Here is a 19155-nt window from a genome sequence, read left to right on the forward strand (position 1 = left end):
CAGGAAGATAAAATCCTGCATAGGCGCCGCCTTTCGAGCAACTAAGGAATCACGCGGCATGGCTGAGGCTTTTCTCTCTGGGTTGAGTTGGTTCATGGAGATGTGCCGGCTTGTGGAAGAGAGTTCCCCAGGGCATGTGCATCAATGCTGCAGGAGGGAACCCGACCCGGCAGGCGGTTTTTGGCTGCTAGGTCCGATGATCCCAGAGGCACTGCGCCCACATGCATGAGTGTTCCATGTCTATTTTTGGGGCTTGCCTTCGGGAGCCAGAAGACTGACGCAAAGGGGCAACAAGGAGACAAAGAAGCGGACCCACTCGTCTCTTGCGCTAGTTGCCGAACTGCCGCACTTTGGCCTAGACCTGCTCTGTAAATTACTATAGGCTCTATAAGGTACGCCTGAGGACGTGGCACTAAACCTGAGGTCAAGGCGCTGGCAGGCGTAGAAAATTCGAGGCATATGATACGGTACATGTCTCTTGTTTGGTTGTGTCTCTGGGTCCACGTGTCACCCTAAGATGAATTTAGCTCATTCTCGACACGGTAGACGACCTGGACGCTTTCTTTCTCTTTTTCTTTCTCTGCCCTTCACAGCTCTCTGCTTGTTATTATAGTACTCGCGTCAACGGGGCTGGTTGACCATGAGTGCTGATGTGCCAGTAAAATGAGAGAGACACGGTGAAAGGTAGACACAAAGAACTAATCTGCCGTCGCTCAAGTCAATTTCTGCCGATTGATTTTGAGCAGTTTTTTTAGATGATCCTGTTGCAGTTCGCCACGTTGATGCTTGACATTTGTCCACGTGTGTAAGCTGTGTCATAAGTCTACTGTGACGGAGAAAGCATGAGCCGTGTGTTCCGACGTCTTTGCGCCGGCTACGGCAGCCGTATGAAATGATGTAATGAGGCGGGTGCACGGCAACGAATTTCGAGAGGAGAAAGAGAGAGAGTGTGTGTGCATACATGAGTCGCGCGCGTCGACAGCGCGTTGGCAGCTCGTTGATATACGGCTCACGCGGCATGTATATGGCGAAGACTGAGCGAGCACACTTTACTGTAGAGCTGAGGATCATCATCGAAAATGAGAAAGAAGGACGGTAAAGATACATCATCAATGTGATGGTACGAGAAATGAGAGAGATCAAGGAGAATGGTGTGAAGGATGTCTCGATTGCATGCACATTCAATCCACTTCACAGGTCCTCTTGTCAAGCAGACCCACTGAAGTATACTACTTAAGTATGCATAAAGATTCGAGGCTGTTTCCCTAGCACTGATCTCATCATTGACCATGTCACAATCCAAGGTCATGAGGATCGGATCATCTATCTCACAATCGGCATTGTAAGTTGATGCTGATGTTGAATGTATGGCATGTTGTATGTATGGCAGATGACTGAAGTAGCTGCTCACTTGAATGTTCATCAGCCAATGTGGAGTTTGGCGCCTGAGGCCTGGAGCTCTACATGATAACAATCATAGAGAATCTGGCTATATCATAGTCCTGAGAGATCTTAGTCTGCAAAGTATCAGGTTTTGACTTCAATATGTGGCTCACTCACTGATGATTCTCATTCATGAACTGGTAAGCTGTGAGCGGGGCTAGACTTGAGTGTGCTCATCTGAGACACTGGACTTTGTGAGTCAGCCTTGGAGTTGGTCAATTGAGGTGGAACCCATTCCCCTTTTCTTTCTCATATCTTCCCCTTCACCTTGATGTAACCCACAACATTCGAACTCAATGTTTTTGGTCGTACAATAGTACATGCTACAGTATTGTGCATTGAAATCTAGGACTCGGAGCCGCATTACGATATCGCGTGTTAGATTGCTTGTGTGACCACTGAACCCGTCAGATGCGTGGTACAACTTGAGGATTCGACAGACAATCTTTCACACAGGGAGTTGGCGATGTCGCACAGAATATGAGAAGCTCTCCCGCCTTTTCAATTATTTTCTCGTCTCCTGTCTGTGTAAAAAAAACACATCTCCACCCTTTTCGGTCATTCTCCTTTTCCCTTTCGAAGAGAGACGACGGGGGGAAAGGGGACGGATGGGATAGGGGAACCGACCCGGCCAGGATTACGAGCGTAGCCCTAAGCGAAATCTGTACGACACGAGCAAAGAACAGGCTATGCTCCTGATTGATGGGAGAATGCAGTGCCATAGAAACCTGAGCGTCCAGACTCTGGTAAGGTTTCCTTAATACACGTTTGTTAAGCCCAACCTAAAATGCTGGTTGGGTTTGGGCCCCAATCTGCCGGGTTAGTGGGTGTATGGGCAGACGGACTGACCCTACCCAGGGGGACTTGGTGGGGTTTGTCTTGTGCATTCCAGGGCCCCAAATGGCTATGGCGTGGCTTGGCTGAGTCGAGTCACCAACAGGAAAATACGGCACGGGGGTTCTGTTCTCCGAGGTGGTGAACGTAGTGTTTTGAAGGTTCCTGACCCCAGGGCCCTAGTCTAGATTGAAACAGAAATCAAATGGCCAAAGACCAATGGACTGCTGCCAGGGCATCCCACTGGAAGATGCAGGGCAGGACCGCAAGTTTGCCAGCAAGCCAGTGCCCAGCCCACCCCCACTGCTAGCCATCCCTGTCGCCTGCCACGGCTCGTCTCAGCCAATCAACTTACACCGCCAGCCACGACTACAAACAACAAGCCCAAGTGGGAACAATGGGCACCAGATGCGAAAGCTCACGGAGCACATACACACGCAGCGAACGGAGACAAGGCTTCTGTTCTCATGACATGACGCCACATCACTCACACAGACACGGGATCTTGGGATTCGATGGGGTTCAGTTGCTTTGTCACCAGTTCAACCACTTTGCTGCTTCTCAATGGCCTCTGATTGTTGAGCTCGAGCCCCCACCCATATTTAACCACGCTCCAACCCACCTTTTTACGCCCCCTGCATCTGCTTCCATCTCTTCTCCAGCAGATCATCACTCACTTACATCAGTCAGAAAGGTCGAGAAGGAAGACTGTCAGGACGACAAGAGACACGAGCTGCCACGGCCGCCGTTTTTCTCTTTCTTTCTTTCTCTTCTTCCTCTTCCCAACCTTTCGCAACACCACCTACCCTTGAGAAGTCAGGCACTTCTACCTTCACCTTCCTTCTTCTTTTCTTCTCACACACACAACTCCTTGACTAGATGTTGTCATCAGTCAAGATGTATTTTCTTTCCAACATACCGGCTATGTTTCTTATCCTCTTCTCAGTCGTTCTCTTCGGCACTGCCGTCCAGGGCCACATGATCATGGCCAACCCCGTTCCGTACGGCAAGTACGCGAACCCCAGCATCGACAACTCCCCTCTGGACAGCTCTGGGTCCAACTACCCGTGCAAGGTCACCAGCGATCCCGACACGTGGTACTCGCAGGACAAGATCGACAACACGTACGCGGCTGGTTCCTCGCAGACTCTCTCCTTCACGGGCTCGGCCGTCCACGGTGGCGGCTCGTGCCAGCTGGCCCTGACCAACGACATGCAGCCCGACGCGCAGACGAGCTGGCGCGTCATCCTTTCCATCGAGAGCGGGTGTCCCACCACTGACGGCACCACCGCGGCTACCTACAACTGGACCGTCCCCGAAGACCTTGAGGCAGGAAAGTACAGCTTCGCGTGGACCTGGATCTCCAAGGAGGCAGGCCAGCCCGAGTACTACATGAACTGCGCCCCAATCACCGTCACCTCGAGCTCATCCACCAAGAAGAGATCTTCCGAGGTCAGCCGTCGTGCCGCCACGGACTACCCTGAGCTCTTTGTCGCCAACCTTGACTCCATCAACTCATGCACCATTGGCCCTGATGTCGACCCCGTGTACCCTGCCCCAGGCCCCAACGTCGAGAAGCTCCTGACCGGCGCCAGCCCCAGCTTCGCCAGCGTCACCTCCGGCACCAACTGCGTGCCCCTGAGCCAGACACAGACCAACGCCGCCCTGCCCACTCCCACGGCGGGCGGCTCGTCGGGCACGACCACGGGTGCTGCGGCCAGCCAGACGGGCGCCGGTGCTGCCTCCTCCGGTGCTACCGCCACCAGCGGTGGTGTCTCTGGTGGTGGCTTCGCCACCGCTACCACGGCGTCCCAGGCCACAACGACTGAAGCCTCTGTGACTGCTACGAGCGCGAGTGCTGCTGTTTCTTCCTCGGACACACTCAGCGTGTATGTGTCCCCCGTCACACCAGGCGCTCACTCCAAGTCAACAAGTTCCTCAGCAGCAGCGGAGGCATCGACAACCAGCTCCGCCTCGGCAGTGGCCACGACTATCGTCGCCTCCTCCACAGAGACCACGACCGAATCCACCGCTGCGGCCTCGGCTGCGGCCTCGTCTTCCTCTGCTGCTTCTTTCGCAACCTCCATTACCTCCGCCACCTCTGCCACCTCCACCACATCCACGTCCACGTCCTCCTCAGCAAAGGCGACCGCCACCGGCTCAGGCTCCTCCAACTCCACCAGCTCAGGTGGCAGCAGCAGCGCCTCGACCAAGTCTGGCACCTGCACCGACGAGGGCATGTTCAACTGCGTTGGTAGCGACTACCAGCAGTGCGCCTCAGGCGCCTGGACCGCCATGCAGGCCCTTCCCGCCGGTACCACCTGCGAGCAGGGCGAGAGCGAGACCCTCTGGGCACGCGAGATTCGTGTAAACCTGCTCCGCAGGGCCCGTCGTGCACGGCCCTGGGGCATCTAAAGGCGAAAGGGAAAGGTTGATTATGTGTTGACCAGAGAGTAGTGGTGGTGACGGTGGTGATAATGGTAGTACTGTGTTCCCCAGCAGTGATTAATTAGCCAAGGCCAGGCCCACATTTGATTCTTTAAAATGTACATACTTTCTCTCCATAGGATAAGCATTCGCAGGCCGGATGTCATCTTTTCTGGTGTGACTCGGGGGGGGGGGGGGGCGCGGCGTTGCATGATGTCTGGTAAAGGAATAATAAGGAATGGCCATGATTAGATACTGGCGGAAATTGATACCCTCTTGTTTTTCTCCATTTCCCAAAAGAAATTAAATAAATAAAAAAACCAAAAAAAACAACCAAAAAACCCTGATTTCACTTGATGTGATGCAAACCAAGTAATACATCCTTTCTCATATCTAATCTCTGGCCGAGTCTTGATGACTGAACCAAGCTCTGATGACAATCTCGTTGACCCGTTGAAAAAGAAAAAGAACATGCAAATGATTATCGCAACGCTTCGATGGTGTATGACGAGACAATGCAATGCAATCTGCCGTAATAAATCCAAACTATCCCGTATAGTATAGAGGGGGAGAGGAACATGCTGCTGCAATGCAATGCAATGCCATGTCGTAGAATGTCGTAAAGTCATAACGTCATGTGTGCGGGGGACCAGTGACTCACTGGCCCATGCCTGCCTGGATGGCGCCTGCCTCAGGCCGCTGGTGTGGATAGCTTCATCCAGGCCTAGCTTGTGTGACCTATTCCTTCCTTCCTTCTTTTCTTCCTTTTCTTCGGAAGCACACATGCGAGATAACTCATTGCCCAGACCGTGACTTTCTCTCTTCTCTCTCCATCCTCCATAGAGGAGAAACGCACACAATTTACGTTCCCCGTTGATCTGATTATTCAATCATCCTTGCTCTGCTTGCCGAACCACGGAAGGTGTTGCTTGAAGAACTTCCTGATGCCCCGCCTGGCCTTGGCGATGCTCATCAGCAAAACCAAGCTCATAATCAACAGCCCGCTCGGGACCGAAATCTCAGCCCACATGACGACCGCGTCGTGCAGCTGCGTCAGGGGCCCCGTCGTCATGGACAGCATGGTTGCCACAAAGCTCAGCGGGATGAAGAATGTGGCCAGCCAGGTGAGCCACTGCAGGTTCTTGTTGTCTTTGTAGCCCCGCCGCGAGTCCTGGATGGTAATCACTGCCGTCACCACCTCCGTCAGCCGGTCGATCCGCGCCTGGAACTCCTCCATGTAGTTCAGCACGAGCGTGTAATCGTGCCGGTATGCCTTGATGCATTCGCGGCCCAGCAGGTCGTGGAGTGCGCTTCCGGGCCGTTGGTGGTCAGCTCTTTGCCCGCCGCCGCCTCCCACGATGATGCTGCCCCTCCTCTCCTGCACGGACAGGTCCAGCGACGCGTGCCGGCCGTCTCCCTCGCGGATGGTGCTCAGCAGGTTGGCATCGGCGTGGAAGTCCTTCACGCCTTCATGCCGGCCCGGGTGCATGCGGTCAGGGTGCTTGGCCTCCCTGAACACGCGTAAAAAAGTCTCAGCCAGCATCGCTCGGTACACGGGCACCACCCTACGCCAGAGGTGCAGCTTGTGAAGGGCCGTCTCGATCTGCTCATCCTTGGTCAGGAAGCTATCTGGGTCCGCAATCTCCCAGTCGATCTGGTTCAGCCGCGTCTTGATGTAGTCGACAAGGGTGAGCCACTCGTTGCATATAATATGCAGCAGGGCCTGAGTTGGTAGGCAGGCTACCGAGGGCTCGCTGCTGTTGCTGCTGCTGTGTTCATGATAGGGCCCCTGGTCGAAGGCATCTGGCCGCGAGGCCCAGTAGATGAAGTCCTCGAAGAAGGAGCTCTCGTGGGCTTGTGGCGGGCGTGATTCTGCAGGCGGCGGCACTTCGGCCATGGAGGGCACCCGGTTCCAATTACGATATTGCCGCCAGAGAGGGTGGCCGGCCTTGATGGTAGGGTCCAGCAGGAGAATTCCGATCGTGGGCTCAAGCTTTTTGGGGTTGTCCCCTTGCTCACCCTGCTGCTGCTGTTGTTCGGTGTTGCCGTTGACTTGGTCATTGGAAGAGTCTCTCGTCGCGTCTGGCCTCTTGATCCAGAACGTCGCCCGGGAACGAATTTGTCCGATCTTGGGCGCTCTCTTGGTGCCGTCGTCATCATGGTAGGTATCCCAGCGCAGACTGGTGTTACGATCGCCCTGCAGCTGTCGGTGGACGTTGAAATTTGATACCTGACGTTCTCCCGTGTTCATGTGCTCCTTACTTTTGAAATATCTCGCTCGCTGGAACCGCATCTGGAACCAGTTCTGGTTTTTGGAAACGAGATCAAGATTCGGAGGATCACGCCACCAGTCCCCTTGAGAATTCGATGTGAGCAAGTTAACGTGCGGCAGAACTTAGCACGAAGCCGTGGAGGGACTCCGACGAGGGAGCTTCGTCATTGTACGAGGACAGATAGGCGGGAATGAACGTACTGATGTTGTACCAGATATTGTCACACAGATGTTCTCTAAAGAAGAGCGGGTTCACATCATAACGAGCGCCCAGTATTTCGATGACATCGCTGGACAAGTCTTCGACGACAAACAACCTAAATTTTGTGTTTGTATTTGCTGTCTTGTCGAGATGTGCAATATGCTCGCGAAGGGCAGAGGACGTGCGGCAGTCCTCTCGGGCAGGAGCAAGTGCATCATCCGCGTACTCCAGTATGGTGACATTCGTCCGGGCCATACGATCTTGTCTCGCTTCGACTGTGAAGGCACTTATGTGAGCTTACTGTGCATAAGATAGACATGATCCGACTTACGCTTCTCATCCCAATCATCGGGGTAGCTGCCCAACGCATTCGGTATCCATCTCATAGGCATCGTTCCCACCATCATGAAATCGGCCAGCAGCTCGAGGTGAGGCCAATTCTTGCTCAACTGCTTGACATAGGTCAAATACTTCCAGTCACCACTGCGATACGTCATGTCAGCAACCTGCCTCCTCATCTATTCCACACATGCACAAGGAATCTCTCAGGGAATAGAAAGTACTCTTGCGGGAAAAGCTTGAGCCAACCACGATCGCCTGATTTCCAAGTAATCAAGGGAGTAGGATTGTTCACATCGCCCATGTTATAGGCATTGAGCGATTGCTGGACCCCAAGGCCCGAGCCGAGCCCAGTGGCCCGCCGCTTTAAACCGGATGCACGCTTCATGGTTGTTGCTGCGTAGGTCGATCAGACTTGCTGCGAGCCTTGGAAAAATCAATGTCAATTATTAGGCCATGGTGTAAAGACTTGAAGCTGCGGCGGCGACAGCAGCAACACCTTTGATAAAGGACACCTGAACAGTGGACGGAAAGAGGAGGTATGAAAAGTCAAGAGATGAGGCTCTGGCCGTCACGGTGAGGAGAGGATCAGAAAAAAAGAGGATCGGCACGTCCTACGCGCTGCGAACCCTGGCTCTGGACAAGGAGCCGCAGCAGCTGCATCGTGCTGCATGTTGCTATCCCCCATCGGGCCTCGAGCTGACCCATGGGGAGGGGGTGGGACCCGCCGCAGCGCCACGATGTGTGTGTTCGTGCATTGGTTCCCCATGCGTGGTGGCAGGGTGAAGAGAGCGCCCATCTGACCGGCTGCTATGCCAAGCCAGTTCGATAGACGAGGAAGAAGAGCAGGAGAGGGGGGAAAATTAGGGGGTTGGGGGCCGTTTTCCTCAGGCGTTTTCGAACGGCTTTCCCCATTCTTTTTTCCCTGCAACTTTCCCAACCTTATCACCTCAAACCCCGCGACTTTTTCGGGAATCGGCGAATTAATCCTTCTAAAAGCATTTCTATCACACCTGAAGCTATTGAACGTTTGCACCGCTATGTGTTATTGAATTGTTTTTCATAATTATAAGAATGAGGATTTGTATTAATCCTGGTGTCGTGGTAGCCAATGTAGGTCAGCACAGGAGATGCAGATAAATCCTACGTCGTTGTACAGTTACTGTACAACCCCTTAGGGGATTGATTTTGACATTTACCCACACAAGCAGTATATATTCGCGATACTGTACTATACAAAATGCCAGATGGATGTCAGGTTTACTAGTTCAGATTTTGTCCAGAGATCATTGCTTCCATCCCTTATCTGAGGCTTCTAGGTCGGTCTCAACCACGGTTTCAACCACGGTTTTCACTTTCATCTTCCTTCTTGACCTTTTTCGCCCATCATCATCTCTACACAGGCACACTTTGGGTCGACAGGACCCTTGTCTAGAATTCCCATGTCAGCTTTCTCGTGCGACTGCGCCCCGGTCCCGCCGCTGCGGTTCAGCACAGCATGATTTCAAGAACCAGTTGAAGGAATTGAAGATAAGATAATTGCTGTGTCACGTCAACCGCCATCATCTAAGCCCCTGGAGACATTGCGAACCAGCACCCAATCATCGCGGACTTGCAAGATTTCGCCCCCATAGATCGTTTCATAGCAATGACCCCTCCTTCCGCTAGTGTCGCCCCAAATGCGCAGCCTCGCGCAGACTTTATGCAATAACAAAAGAAACAAGTAATGTAAAAGGAACCCGAGAGGTCCAGACAGTCGAGCTAGCTGATCCTCAGTTCCTCTTTCGCATTCTTGAACGCAGTGGTCCCTCATAATGCTTCACGCCTCAAGTACCGTCGCCATCAACCATGTTTATAGAAATGGCCCATTTCGTCATATATTTTCTCTTCCTGCTTGGTGTAGAAGCCGATAATATCTTCTTGAACCCGCCTGAAAGCGGAATCAACGTCACAGCAGGCAGTCAAGTGAATATTGAATGGACTACAGATTGGGGCTCCATCTCAGTGTCGCTTGCTGCATATCAGGCAGATCCCAATGGTGACGCGGATGGATGGACGTCACAGATACTGCTCGGTATGAAGTTTGGACGGCTTCGAATTGGTGCGCACTGAAAAGGCTGACATTTTCTACGCAGACGGCGTGATTGATCCCGGTAGTTATGTCTGGGCAGCAGAAACTCTTGATGGCCTGCCCATGACCAACGGGTTTCACTTTTGTCTCTGGCAGGGCGACGCATCAGCCTCTTCCAGCTTGACTTCTGAATATTCGTTCAACAGTGATGCTCTCTTCATAGTGGACGGTGCCCAGGCTTCTTCTACAACCACCTCGTCAATACTGGTTTCCTCTACTGCAGCATCGACCTCCTCGGTGAACATCTGCATTTCCTATAATATCGCGATTGAAACTCGTCCAAGAAAAGAAATAACTTCACTGACTTTAATACGAGCAGTTCATTCTCTCCTCGGCGATATCATCACCAAGTATCTCGTCGAAAACGAGCGACGTAGTATCAGTACCATCAAGTACCCCGTCGAATACCACGTCAAATGGAGGCATGTCTAACGGATTGAGTCACGCATCGGACGTAGCAACGATCTTGGGAACCATTTTCGGCGTCTTCGCGTTGGTTCTCGCTGCTATTGGGTTATATTTAACGTGGAAGAAAGACAAAAAGGGGAACAAACGTCTGGCCCGGAAGGTGCAAGAAGAGTGCGAATGAAGCTTGAAACATAATTAGAAGCCGTCTTTGGAGTAATTAGGCAATTTCACATCAATACTTCAACCGGTAGCCCTGTCTCCTCAAATGCTCTTCAAACCTATGAAGCAACCCATCTTCGAAATAAATAGAGCGGTCATAATGTTGTGGCCGTATCCTTGGGAGAAAGCTGTGAGTCTGCTGCAGCTTTCACATCTGCGTCAAAGCTAATGGCAATGGAAGTCACCTTGGATAGTATCAGACTCGAGTCAAGAAGTCGGAATTGCAAAGCGAGCCATACTGTAAACGAATTCGTTACAACTTTCAGTGCGGTCCCTGGACGTTATGCCTTTGGCCGTCGGAGAGGGGGAAAACAGTGCAAAAGTCAAATATAGCATCAGGCCAGTTCAGAGCTCTATTGGGTAGGCAAACTCCTGTGTTGTGCTGTCAATAAATGTTTGAAAAAAGACATTCATATAACCAAACAGATCTAGACGACTGCATATGCCTATTGCCACAACCTATCTAATGCTTGCATGAGAAGCACATCATACTTAAACCTCACTGCTATTTTAGTGGACTATGAAGGCATGGTGACAAGCCTGAATTTTTCCTTTTTTCCTTTCTTTTTATTTCTCATAAATCAAAATAATTTGAAGGCCACCGCCCATAGCAAGCTTAAGCAAGTTCTGCATGCTGGACATCTTGACCCGCCTTGATGTCCCCCTCAACATGCGCAACTTCCTGCTGGTCCAGGGCGATGAAACGGTCGGGGCGCCTGACTTGCGTGGCTTCTTTGTCGAGGAACACCCAGGTACGCAGGCCCTCCTCGAAGACGATGTCGATATCCTCGAGCCGCCTGTTGGCCGTCTCGGGGTAGAACAGGTAGAGGAAGGGAATGGAGAAAGTGTTAAAGAAGACCCAGATCAGGTAGAACTTCCAGCCCAGGTTCTGGATGCCAACTGGAGTGATCTGGACGACCATGTAGTTCACGGCCCACTGCGCCGCCGCACTGGCCGACGCGCCCTTCATACGCATTGCGAGGGAGTTGATCTCGGTGTTGTACAACCAAGCGGTGCCCTGCCACCCTGTGCCGAAGAAGGCATAGAAGAGGAAGATCATCGTGACGGATGCCGCGCCGTAGTCGTATGACTTGCTGCTGTCGTCGGTATATTGATTAGCCCGGATCAGCAGCATCAGTACGAGATAGCACACTGCGCAGCCGCTTGTTCCTGTATTGGGCGATTCAGTCAGTTGCGAGTATTCGATCCCTTGCCGACGTCTCTCATATAGGCTTCGTTACAGACGTAGTGGAGGCAAAGAGATGTCAAGATGTTGCCTTACTTACCGAAAAGCATAGCCCCGCGACGTCCCCACTTGTCAATCAGCATCATGCCGAGCCACGAGAAGAAGATGTAGTGCACCGAGTTCACGGCGGTCAGGAGCCGCGCGAGCTTCTCCTTGAGACCAACGGACTGGGTCAGCACGGTCGGGAGATAATACGAGGTGGCGTTGATGCCGGAAAGTTGGACAATGGTCTGGGTGCCCAGACCGAGGATGAAGCGTCGTAGGATACCGGCGCCGCTGCCCTCAGTCTGCCCGCGGAGGAGTTTGCCCCAGGTGATGCCGTTCTCCTTCTCGGCGCGGTAGGCGCGCAAGATCTCGTTGCGCTCGGCCACGACGACGGGGGTGAACTCAGTCGCCCCCTCTCCTTGGAGGTCAGCCAGGACTGTGTTGGCCTCCCCGACGCGGTCTCTGGAGATGAGCCATCTGTATATGTATTTTAAGGTTAGTTCACTGGTCAGACACGTAGAGCCACGGAGCTACGTAGGCACAAAGTAGCCCTTTATCCTAGGCTGACCCACCTAGGAGACTCAGGAAGCCAAGGGCTGGTGGAGAGGATGACAATTCCAAAGAGAAGCTGCAAGGCGAGAGGGAAACGCCAAGCAATGCTGCCCTTCAGGTACGAGAAGCCAAAGGTGACCCAATTCGCCAGGGAAAAGCCGACGACGTTGACCACCAAGCCCAGGACGACAAGCTTTCCTCGCCACGAGGGCTTGGTCGTTTCGCTTTGCCAGACAGGTGCCGTCGCTGTGTTGAGGCCATTGCCCAGCCCGGCAACCAGGCGACCGACAATCATGTGAGGCACGCTGTATGCCGTAATCTGCAGGATGGCGCCTATCATCATGACCACGGTGCCGAGGATGACGGATCGTTTGCGGCCGAGAACTGTGCCGAAGGCGGAACCCGAGACTGCGCCGAAGAAGCAACCCACGTCGTACAGCGAAGTGATGGTGCCTTGTAGGTTGGCATCAGGATTGCCCATGGTGTCGAGGAAGTCCTGGGTCACAATGATACCACCTAGGGCAGAATGTGAGGCCACTGGTTCACTGGCATGTCAAGTAGGGGAAACAGGAATGTTGAATACATACTGAACACAGCCTGATCGTAGCCGAACAGGGCCATGGCAGAGGTGCAGCATACTGTGATCCATATCACGAGAGGGTTGCCCCGCATCCCAAAGTAACGGTCCTTAGCCATAGCGAGAAAGAGTTGGTGTTGTACGGAGCGTGGATTATCGTTATGTTCGCCGACTCATTCCAGACGAAAGAGATGACTCTCATAATATTGACAGATACAGTGGATGTATGATGCTGATGGAGCAGTGAGATCTCTCTCCGGTGGGTTTCGTCCCGAGGTTGGGATCTCTTCTCAAGTACCTGCCCGCATGCCCCACGTGTATAAGGCGACATTCGTTGTGGGACCGTTCAGAGGAAGCGGAGGAGGAAAGAGGGGGAGAAAAAAAAAAGGCAAGAACACACGGTCAGATCCATACTGTAGTTGGAATGAGAGAGATTGTATGTTGGAGCGCCTTGATCACCTTCTGTGGGGCATTTTCGTCGTCCATCCCACCGAGTACCTGCGGGGAAAGGAAGGGTGACACAGACGCACTACTCACATATGTTCTGCTAGAAAGTCTTTGTTCCCTTCTTGTAATTGTTGGGACGTTGTCCGGAAGAGCCTCGCCAGTGCCTACCGCGTACACAGTAGTATGACAGCCGGCTTCCCGAGTACAGGAAGACTCGATGCATAGGAGATAACCCGGAAACATCAGGTCGCGGAGGAGAGCAGTAGTACAACCACTAGAACAACCCATCGTGGTAATCATCTGCCGGTGAGACTGTATCATAGTGCTGAGTTGGAGAAACAACTTGCTCCCCAGTATCTTGGGGAAGAAGTGGACCTTGCTCTCTGCTGATCCGTCCATATACTGGGAATGTGGTTTTTTGTGGGGTTTTTGTTCTTTCGGTAGAAATGAACAGAGGAGGGGTTAAGGATTAATGAATGGATAGGAAGTGTGAAGTGAGAGTTGCGATGTGGGATGTCCATCCTATATTAATATGGAGCGCGAAAGCGTATGGTGTTAGAGAAGAGAAAAATGCACAGTGAATCTCACGATAAATATTCGCTTACTGGAGAGGTGCTAGTGATCTGCTAGTTGTATACAAATGGTAAGTACGAGAAAGGGGAAACTATCTTCTACTTTTAAGTACTCATCCTGGAGACAAATGGTGGGCAGGTAAATAATTGACAGACTTGAAAAGCTGCGGCAAGTCTCTTGTTTATGACGGCGGCATGCAGCGGCTGGTTGTATCGAGCATCTCTGTATGCAGGTTACATCTAAGGTCGGTTGTCAAGAAACATTGACGCACCCCACAAAATCCATACACGGTATAATTACAAGGATTCAGAGTGTTCACAGGATTGGACTGGGCAACGGTCAGTGACTCAGTAGCTTAAGCATGCCTTGATTGTGACTTCTCACAACACATTGAGTTGAAGGAAAGGAACAACTAATTACTTGATTCGCCCTCTTATTGAACACATCCAAAGAAGCTCTGTTTCCAAGCTCCTCGACTGAGCCTGGCCCTCAGTTATGCGCAATTGCCAACATGGCCAGACCAATTCCTATCAGTGTTGTAAGGAATGAAAGTGGTGCCATAGCAGTTTGTAGATCGAGTTTGTCGATCGACGAAAGCCAGTAGGGTACAAAGGCAGTGCCAAATGCCAAAAGGACGCCGCTTGCCCCCAGGACTTTCTGCATACAGAGGCTCTGCCCCGCGTAGAAGAAGCCCCAACCAGACGCGAATTGCTTCCTTTCTAGCCCAGGAGGCGCCAACAATTTGGGTATGCTATCAAGTAGCTGCGTTGTATTGTGGCCACATGCAGGATTGTGGATGCCCCTGAGTATGATCTCGGCACATATCCGCATCTGTACGTCTAGGCTGAGGTGTTTGAGTCGCACGAACTGGTAGTCCCGGCACAGGTCCTGTGTAGTAGTCAAGGAGTCCAGAGTCTCGAGCGCTATCTCATCACTGTCGTCCCATAAAAAGTGGAACTATAACAGTAAGCTCCACTATCCAGTCCAGTACTAGAGGAAATATACCTCGAGTAAGTTGACCCTCGTGTATGACCTCCATGAGAGCTTCCGCTGGAGCCAGTTCCCTTCGGCTTGACTCAAGATTTGTCGTGCGTGGCAGAAGTAGTCGTAATCACTCTTCATGTCCTCGATGATACGGATGGTACTCATTCTCGTGTTTTTGACGGTAGTCCAACACTTGTCAACGCACAAGTACGTCTCCATTCTTGGATTACCAGTGGGATTGGTCGTGGAGGAAGTAGTCTGGGCATCGACGTGAGAGATTTTCATGATCCTCTTGAGTAGTACCTTCCATAATGGCTGATACGAGGCTTGATGAGACCCCTTGTCTAGGCTTTCTGGAGGAATTGAGCTTGGGTGAGCCATCGGAAGAATACTCGAGTCTTGACTGTGGTCTTGAAGCCGCATTACCAACTCCTGGACGTCATGCTTATCCACAACAATCGACAGGTCTTGGCCTCCGTACTATTTGCTGTTAGGCACATCCAGGAAGTTCGGAGACTTTACGTAGCATCAACCTTACTTTCCAGCATAGTCTCGCCTGTTGCGGCGATTTCAGCCGATTGATCGGAGGAAACGGCCACCAATCGATCTCGTCGCCGATGTAGCTTTCAATAGAGAGTCGCAATCTGTCTAAGATATGAGAGTTGACACCGGCGTAATCAACCACTCTTAGCCGCAGAGTATCAACGAATTCCCTCGGTTTGTCTGGGGAAAGGCCTATCGCCTCTTCACCATTTCTTCTGTTCTCCACTGTCTTGTTCTTGGTAGTATCCTCTGCATTATGACCTTGGTTTTCTTTCTTGTCGAGTGAGAGGCCTTTTGCTTCTTCCTCTCTGATACTTTCCCTTTCTAGGAGCTGCATGCGCTCCTTGATCTTTCTTCCTGTGACCCACAGAATCTCAGCTTAGTAAACAGGCGAGGAAGATCCTGCAGGGTAGATATCTGGGATGGACCTACGATAGTTGCGCTGGGCGATCCTGTTCTGTATCCGGCGGCGCTCGGCGAGATCTGACACTTTGGTCCAGTCCTCGTCCGGATGTGCCGACGCGCTGAAAGCAGAGCTTGTGCTTGGGTACTGCCTGGCCGGCGGGATCTCAATGTGACTTGATGTAGCCCAAGCATCAGAATGGGATTCATAAGGATCATATGCCGGTGGCTCCTCGGGAAGCACTTGGTAAGGGTCGGAAGCCATATCATCGGTCTAAGTATCATACGATAAAGCCTGATCCTATCTTGAGGGCTAATATCAGGAGAGGTGTTGATAATTGAGAAAAATTTGAGCATCTAAGTATGTCTAGTAGTGAGTGCTGCTAAACAGAACTCAACACAGAGAGAGGTGGGGTTACTGAGATATCAAGGAGCCTGATGTAAGCCCTGTTCTGACTAATCAGTCTACCCAATATCATAGCCAGGCGTGGTGGCTTGCAGCGAGAGGTAGACACCGACAGTAAGCGCCGGGCCGCTGGTTAGTGAAATATTGAGTTGTAAAAGACCTGGACTCGAGTGCCGTCTCTCTCTCTCTCTCTCTCTCTCTCTCTCTCTCTCTCTCTCTCTCTGTGTGTGTGTGTGTGTGTGTGTGTGTGTGAGTCCGACCGTTACGCAGCTATATAGGCCACAGCCGTTTCCAGTCAGTTGGGAGTGGTCACTCCTTTTAGCTGTCGCATACTCTCTCTCTCTCTCTCCCTACTATGCGGCTCTGCAGTGCCCATCCCCGCTGGAATCTAGGCAGCATGATCTCGAAACCTACCACTCACCTCCTCCTACAACCCTGAAGATGTCATACAATCCAGACTTCCGATACCAGCCAATTCAGGGGCCAGCATGCATTCATATCTTACTGGTTGCGCCGGGTCATATCAGCGACGACATCCATTGTTGAACCTTTCCGTCAGACCTGGGCGCAGATCACAGCATGTTCCTCGACAAGCCGAGACATATCGATATGCTTTTAGCTGGTACCTCTTTATTCCGTGAAGCAGAAAGGAACCAAAGAGCACACATTTATGATTTCCATGAATAAGTATCGTTCAGATGACAGATCGACCCAAGCTCCCTCCAAGAGGGATCGATGTGGCTACGTGCTGCCTTCATTGCAGAAGGGTTTACTTTTATCCGTGAAAAGAATATAGGAACCGGATTAGTGAAAGTGTCCGAAGCGACAATTCAGGCCACGCGCGATCGATCTGAACGGTATCATCAGGATTGTACAGGATTCGTATCATTCTTGTTATCCCTTTGGGTGAAGATGGGTCGTTTCCCACGAGATACACCAATTTCACCAAGGAACAGAGTTGCAGGATCAAGCTGACCAGTATCAGTCGCTAGTGGATCTACCACCAATGTTCCACAGTCGAAAAACGGGGCTAAAGCCTTTGTACTTCGAATGCGTAAAGGACCCATCGTCGGTAGGATACGAGAGACGCTTCTGCACCACATCTCAGGGCCTGCTTGGTCTTGCGTCCTCGAGAACGAAGGTTAGAGACAAGATGTTCTTGCCTCGTGGGGACCCTGTGCCATTTATCTTGCTGCAAGTGGTGCCCTCGTCAACAGGCGAGGCACCATCTTACGAACTTGTCGGTGACGCATATGTCCATGGTATCATGTATGGCAAGGCATTGACATCGGGCGCTGTGGAGGAAGACATTGCCCTAGCGTAATTTCTATTTCACGTCCGTATTATCGGCGGCGACTGTCTTCGGCTTCGATGACGGCCAACGTGGCCATTCCTTCCATTTCTGTTGAAATCTCGTTCCGGTGCTTCCATCCGCCTTTTCAGACAGTAATATGACAGACGCCTTGGGTTCGGCTATTGAAAGTAGCTTTATTGAGCGTAATTAGCATAGTCATCTGTTCGAGACTCGACGCATTTGAACACCGTGCAGCACCTATGGGGAAACAGCACAACATCGTTCCCACCTCGTCCAATGTGTTGACTCCAGCGGCTAGGCCTCTATTCCTTCGTCCGTTGGCGATTTTCACGCATACTCCAGTGCGTCACGGTGCATCTGCTCGGCTTCGTTATACTTCACAAAAGGACATTACTCTGTTCCATATTGAAAAGGAGATCCTCGAGCCTCTGAATATTTGCTATAGCTCTCAACGATTATAAGATAGTCTCCATATGCAGCAGTCATCTAATGCATGCTGCTCTATTCTCATCTTGTGGAAAGAGAATATTCAGGGCAGACGCTGCATCTTTCTCCCAACTGCCTCTTTAGATTCTTGTTTCTTATTCAAACAATTCTACATCGGAATGCAACCAGCTAATTAGTATCAAAGATGTCCAGTAATTTTTGCTCATGGGCAAAAGCGTCAAGCCTCGAGCATATCAGTTGCATGGATTTGAGATACTTCACCTTACTTTCCCCTTGAGGCAGTTTTTACATTGTAATATTCTTTCTAGCGAGGCAAGATATGACCTTTAGGTATTCTGCAGCGAAGAGTAGACCTCGCGATATATCATGGAACGAAATTCGCGCAATCTGTAGTCCGGCTAGATGGAAGACGGTTGAAAACACTAGCTTAGGACCATCAAAAGAAGCACAATCAGGTCATCGACACATCCAAAATCAGGAGGCATTCGGCGCTATCCGAACCCGGCTCAAATCTCCTAGACCAGTTTGCAACATCGATCCAGTCATCCAAGTTCCTTCAAGCCCAGAGAGAGACCCGATCCGGAGGTGGTGAGATCGGCTACTGGAGCCTAAAAGTCCCAGCAAGTGGGGTAATCTTGATGAACTAGGTAGGTAGCCATCGACAAGTTGTCGCTGGCAAGTGTTTGTGAATCCACTCATTAGAGTCCTGTGGGAAAGTTGACTAGATAGTTTCTACACGCTTGACAAGGTTCTTGTTTTGGTTGATTGGGACCATGAAAGGGTTCTATATTGGGTTCCTCAACCAATACGAGCAGACTTGCAGAATGTAACCAGGTACTAGTCAATACAAATGTAAAGTATATCTGCTTGCTCTTGTTTCTAGTGCTAGTGCTTCAAGACGTCTGTCCCCGCCCCCCACACAGACCAGTTTTTTTAACACTGAGTGCTGTGTCTAGATAGTTTGAAGTCGGGGTTTGCTCTTCCGTAAATTCTACCCTATCCACCGAGCAAATCCGTCCGACCGAGTTTCTCGCGCCATACGGGGCAGCCAAGGCAGGCTTGTTGGCACCAACACAGTCCATGGCCAAAGAATTGGGAGAAAGCGGCTTTCTGCTGGAGGCACGGCAGGAACGGAGTGTTCTTGACTAGGTTCCACTAAACTATAATATTTTCTATACGGAGATTGGTCGAGACTCACGTGAGGAGGTACCAGTAGGGTAGCCCCCCCTACTCGGTAGCGCTTGAAGAGGATCAAGAGGAAAAAATTGTGGCATCGTACCTTCCTAATCCGGACGGCAATTGTGGAAAGAGCTGCTGCAGCAAGAGCTCCGCACGCAGCGCTATAGGCAATGGATTTCGGAGGTTCTACCTCTGGTGCTTAATTCAAGCTTTTGATTAAATAT

General features: G+C 51.4%; 4 protein-coding genes across 4 annotated transcripts; 1 reads left to right on the forward strand and 3 right to left on the reverse strand.

Annotated features, from left to right (window-relative positions):
* Positions 1-3201: 3201 nt before the first annotated feature.
* On the forward strand, positions 3202-3852 carry M406DRAFT_267088 (uncharacterized protein; the record flags this gene model as incomplete). The annotated part of the gene is made up of 1 exon (XM_040917855.1): positions 3202-3852. A coding segment is annotated over one exon (651 nt), but the record flags the coding sequence as incomplete, so codon positions are not given.
* A 1621-nt stretch (positions 3853-5473) lies between these two features.
* On the reverse strand, positions 5474-7675 carry M406DRAFT_353282 (uncharacterized protein; the record flags this gene model as incomplete). The annotated part of the gene is made up of 3 exons (XM_040922754.1): positions 5474-7059; positions 7178-7453; positions 7510-7675. The coding sequence occupies 3 exons, from the start codon at positions 7673-7675 to the stop codon at positions 5591-5593; spliced, it is 1911 nt and encodes a 636-aa protein (XP_040772811.1). The 3' UTR covers positions 5474-5590.
* A 3216-nt stretch (positions 7676-10891) lies between these two features.
* M406DRAFT_266495 (general substrate transporter) lies at positions 10892-12754 on the reverse strand (the record flags this gene model as incomplete). Its single annotated transcript, XM_040917808.1, has 4 exons — positions 10892-11445; positions 11562-11983; positions 12079-12574; positions 12646-12754. 4 exons carry the CDS (start codon positions 12752-12754, stop codon positions 10892-10894), a joined length of 1581 nt encoding a protein of 526 aa, XP_040772812.1.
* A 1390-nt stretch (positions 12755-14144) lies between these two features.
* Positions 14145-15849, reverse strand: M406DRAFT_333883 (basic-leucine zipper transcription factor DNA binding nucleus regulation of transcription, DNA-dependent; the record flags this gene model as incomplete). Its single annotated transcript, XM_040920882.1, has 4 exons — positions 14145-14543; positions 14661-15119; positions 15178-15539; positions 15615-15849. 4 exons carry the CDS (start codon positions 15847-15849, stop codon positions 14145-14147), a joined length of 1455 nt encoding a protein of 484 aa, XP_040772813.1.
* Between the last annotated feature and the right edge of the window lie 3306 nt (positions 15850-19155).

Source organism: Cryphonectria parasitica (assembly GCF_011745365.1).
Source record: "Cryphonectria parasitica EP155 unplaced genomic scaffold M406scaffold_8, whole genome shotgun sequence".
Lineage (NCBI taxonomy): Eukaryota > Fungi > Ascomycota > Sordariomycetes > Diaporthales > Cryphonectriaceae > Cryphonectria > Cryphonectria parasitica.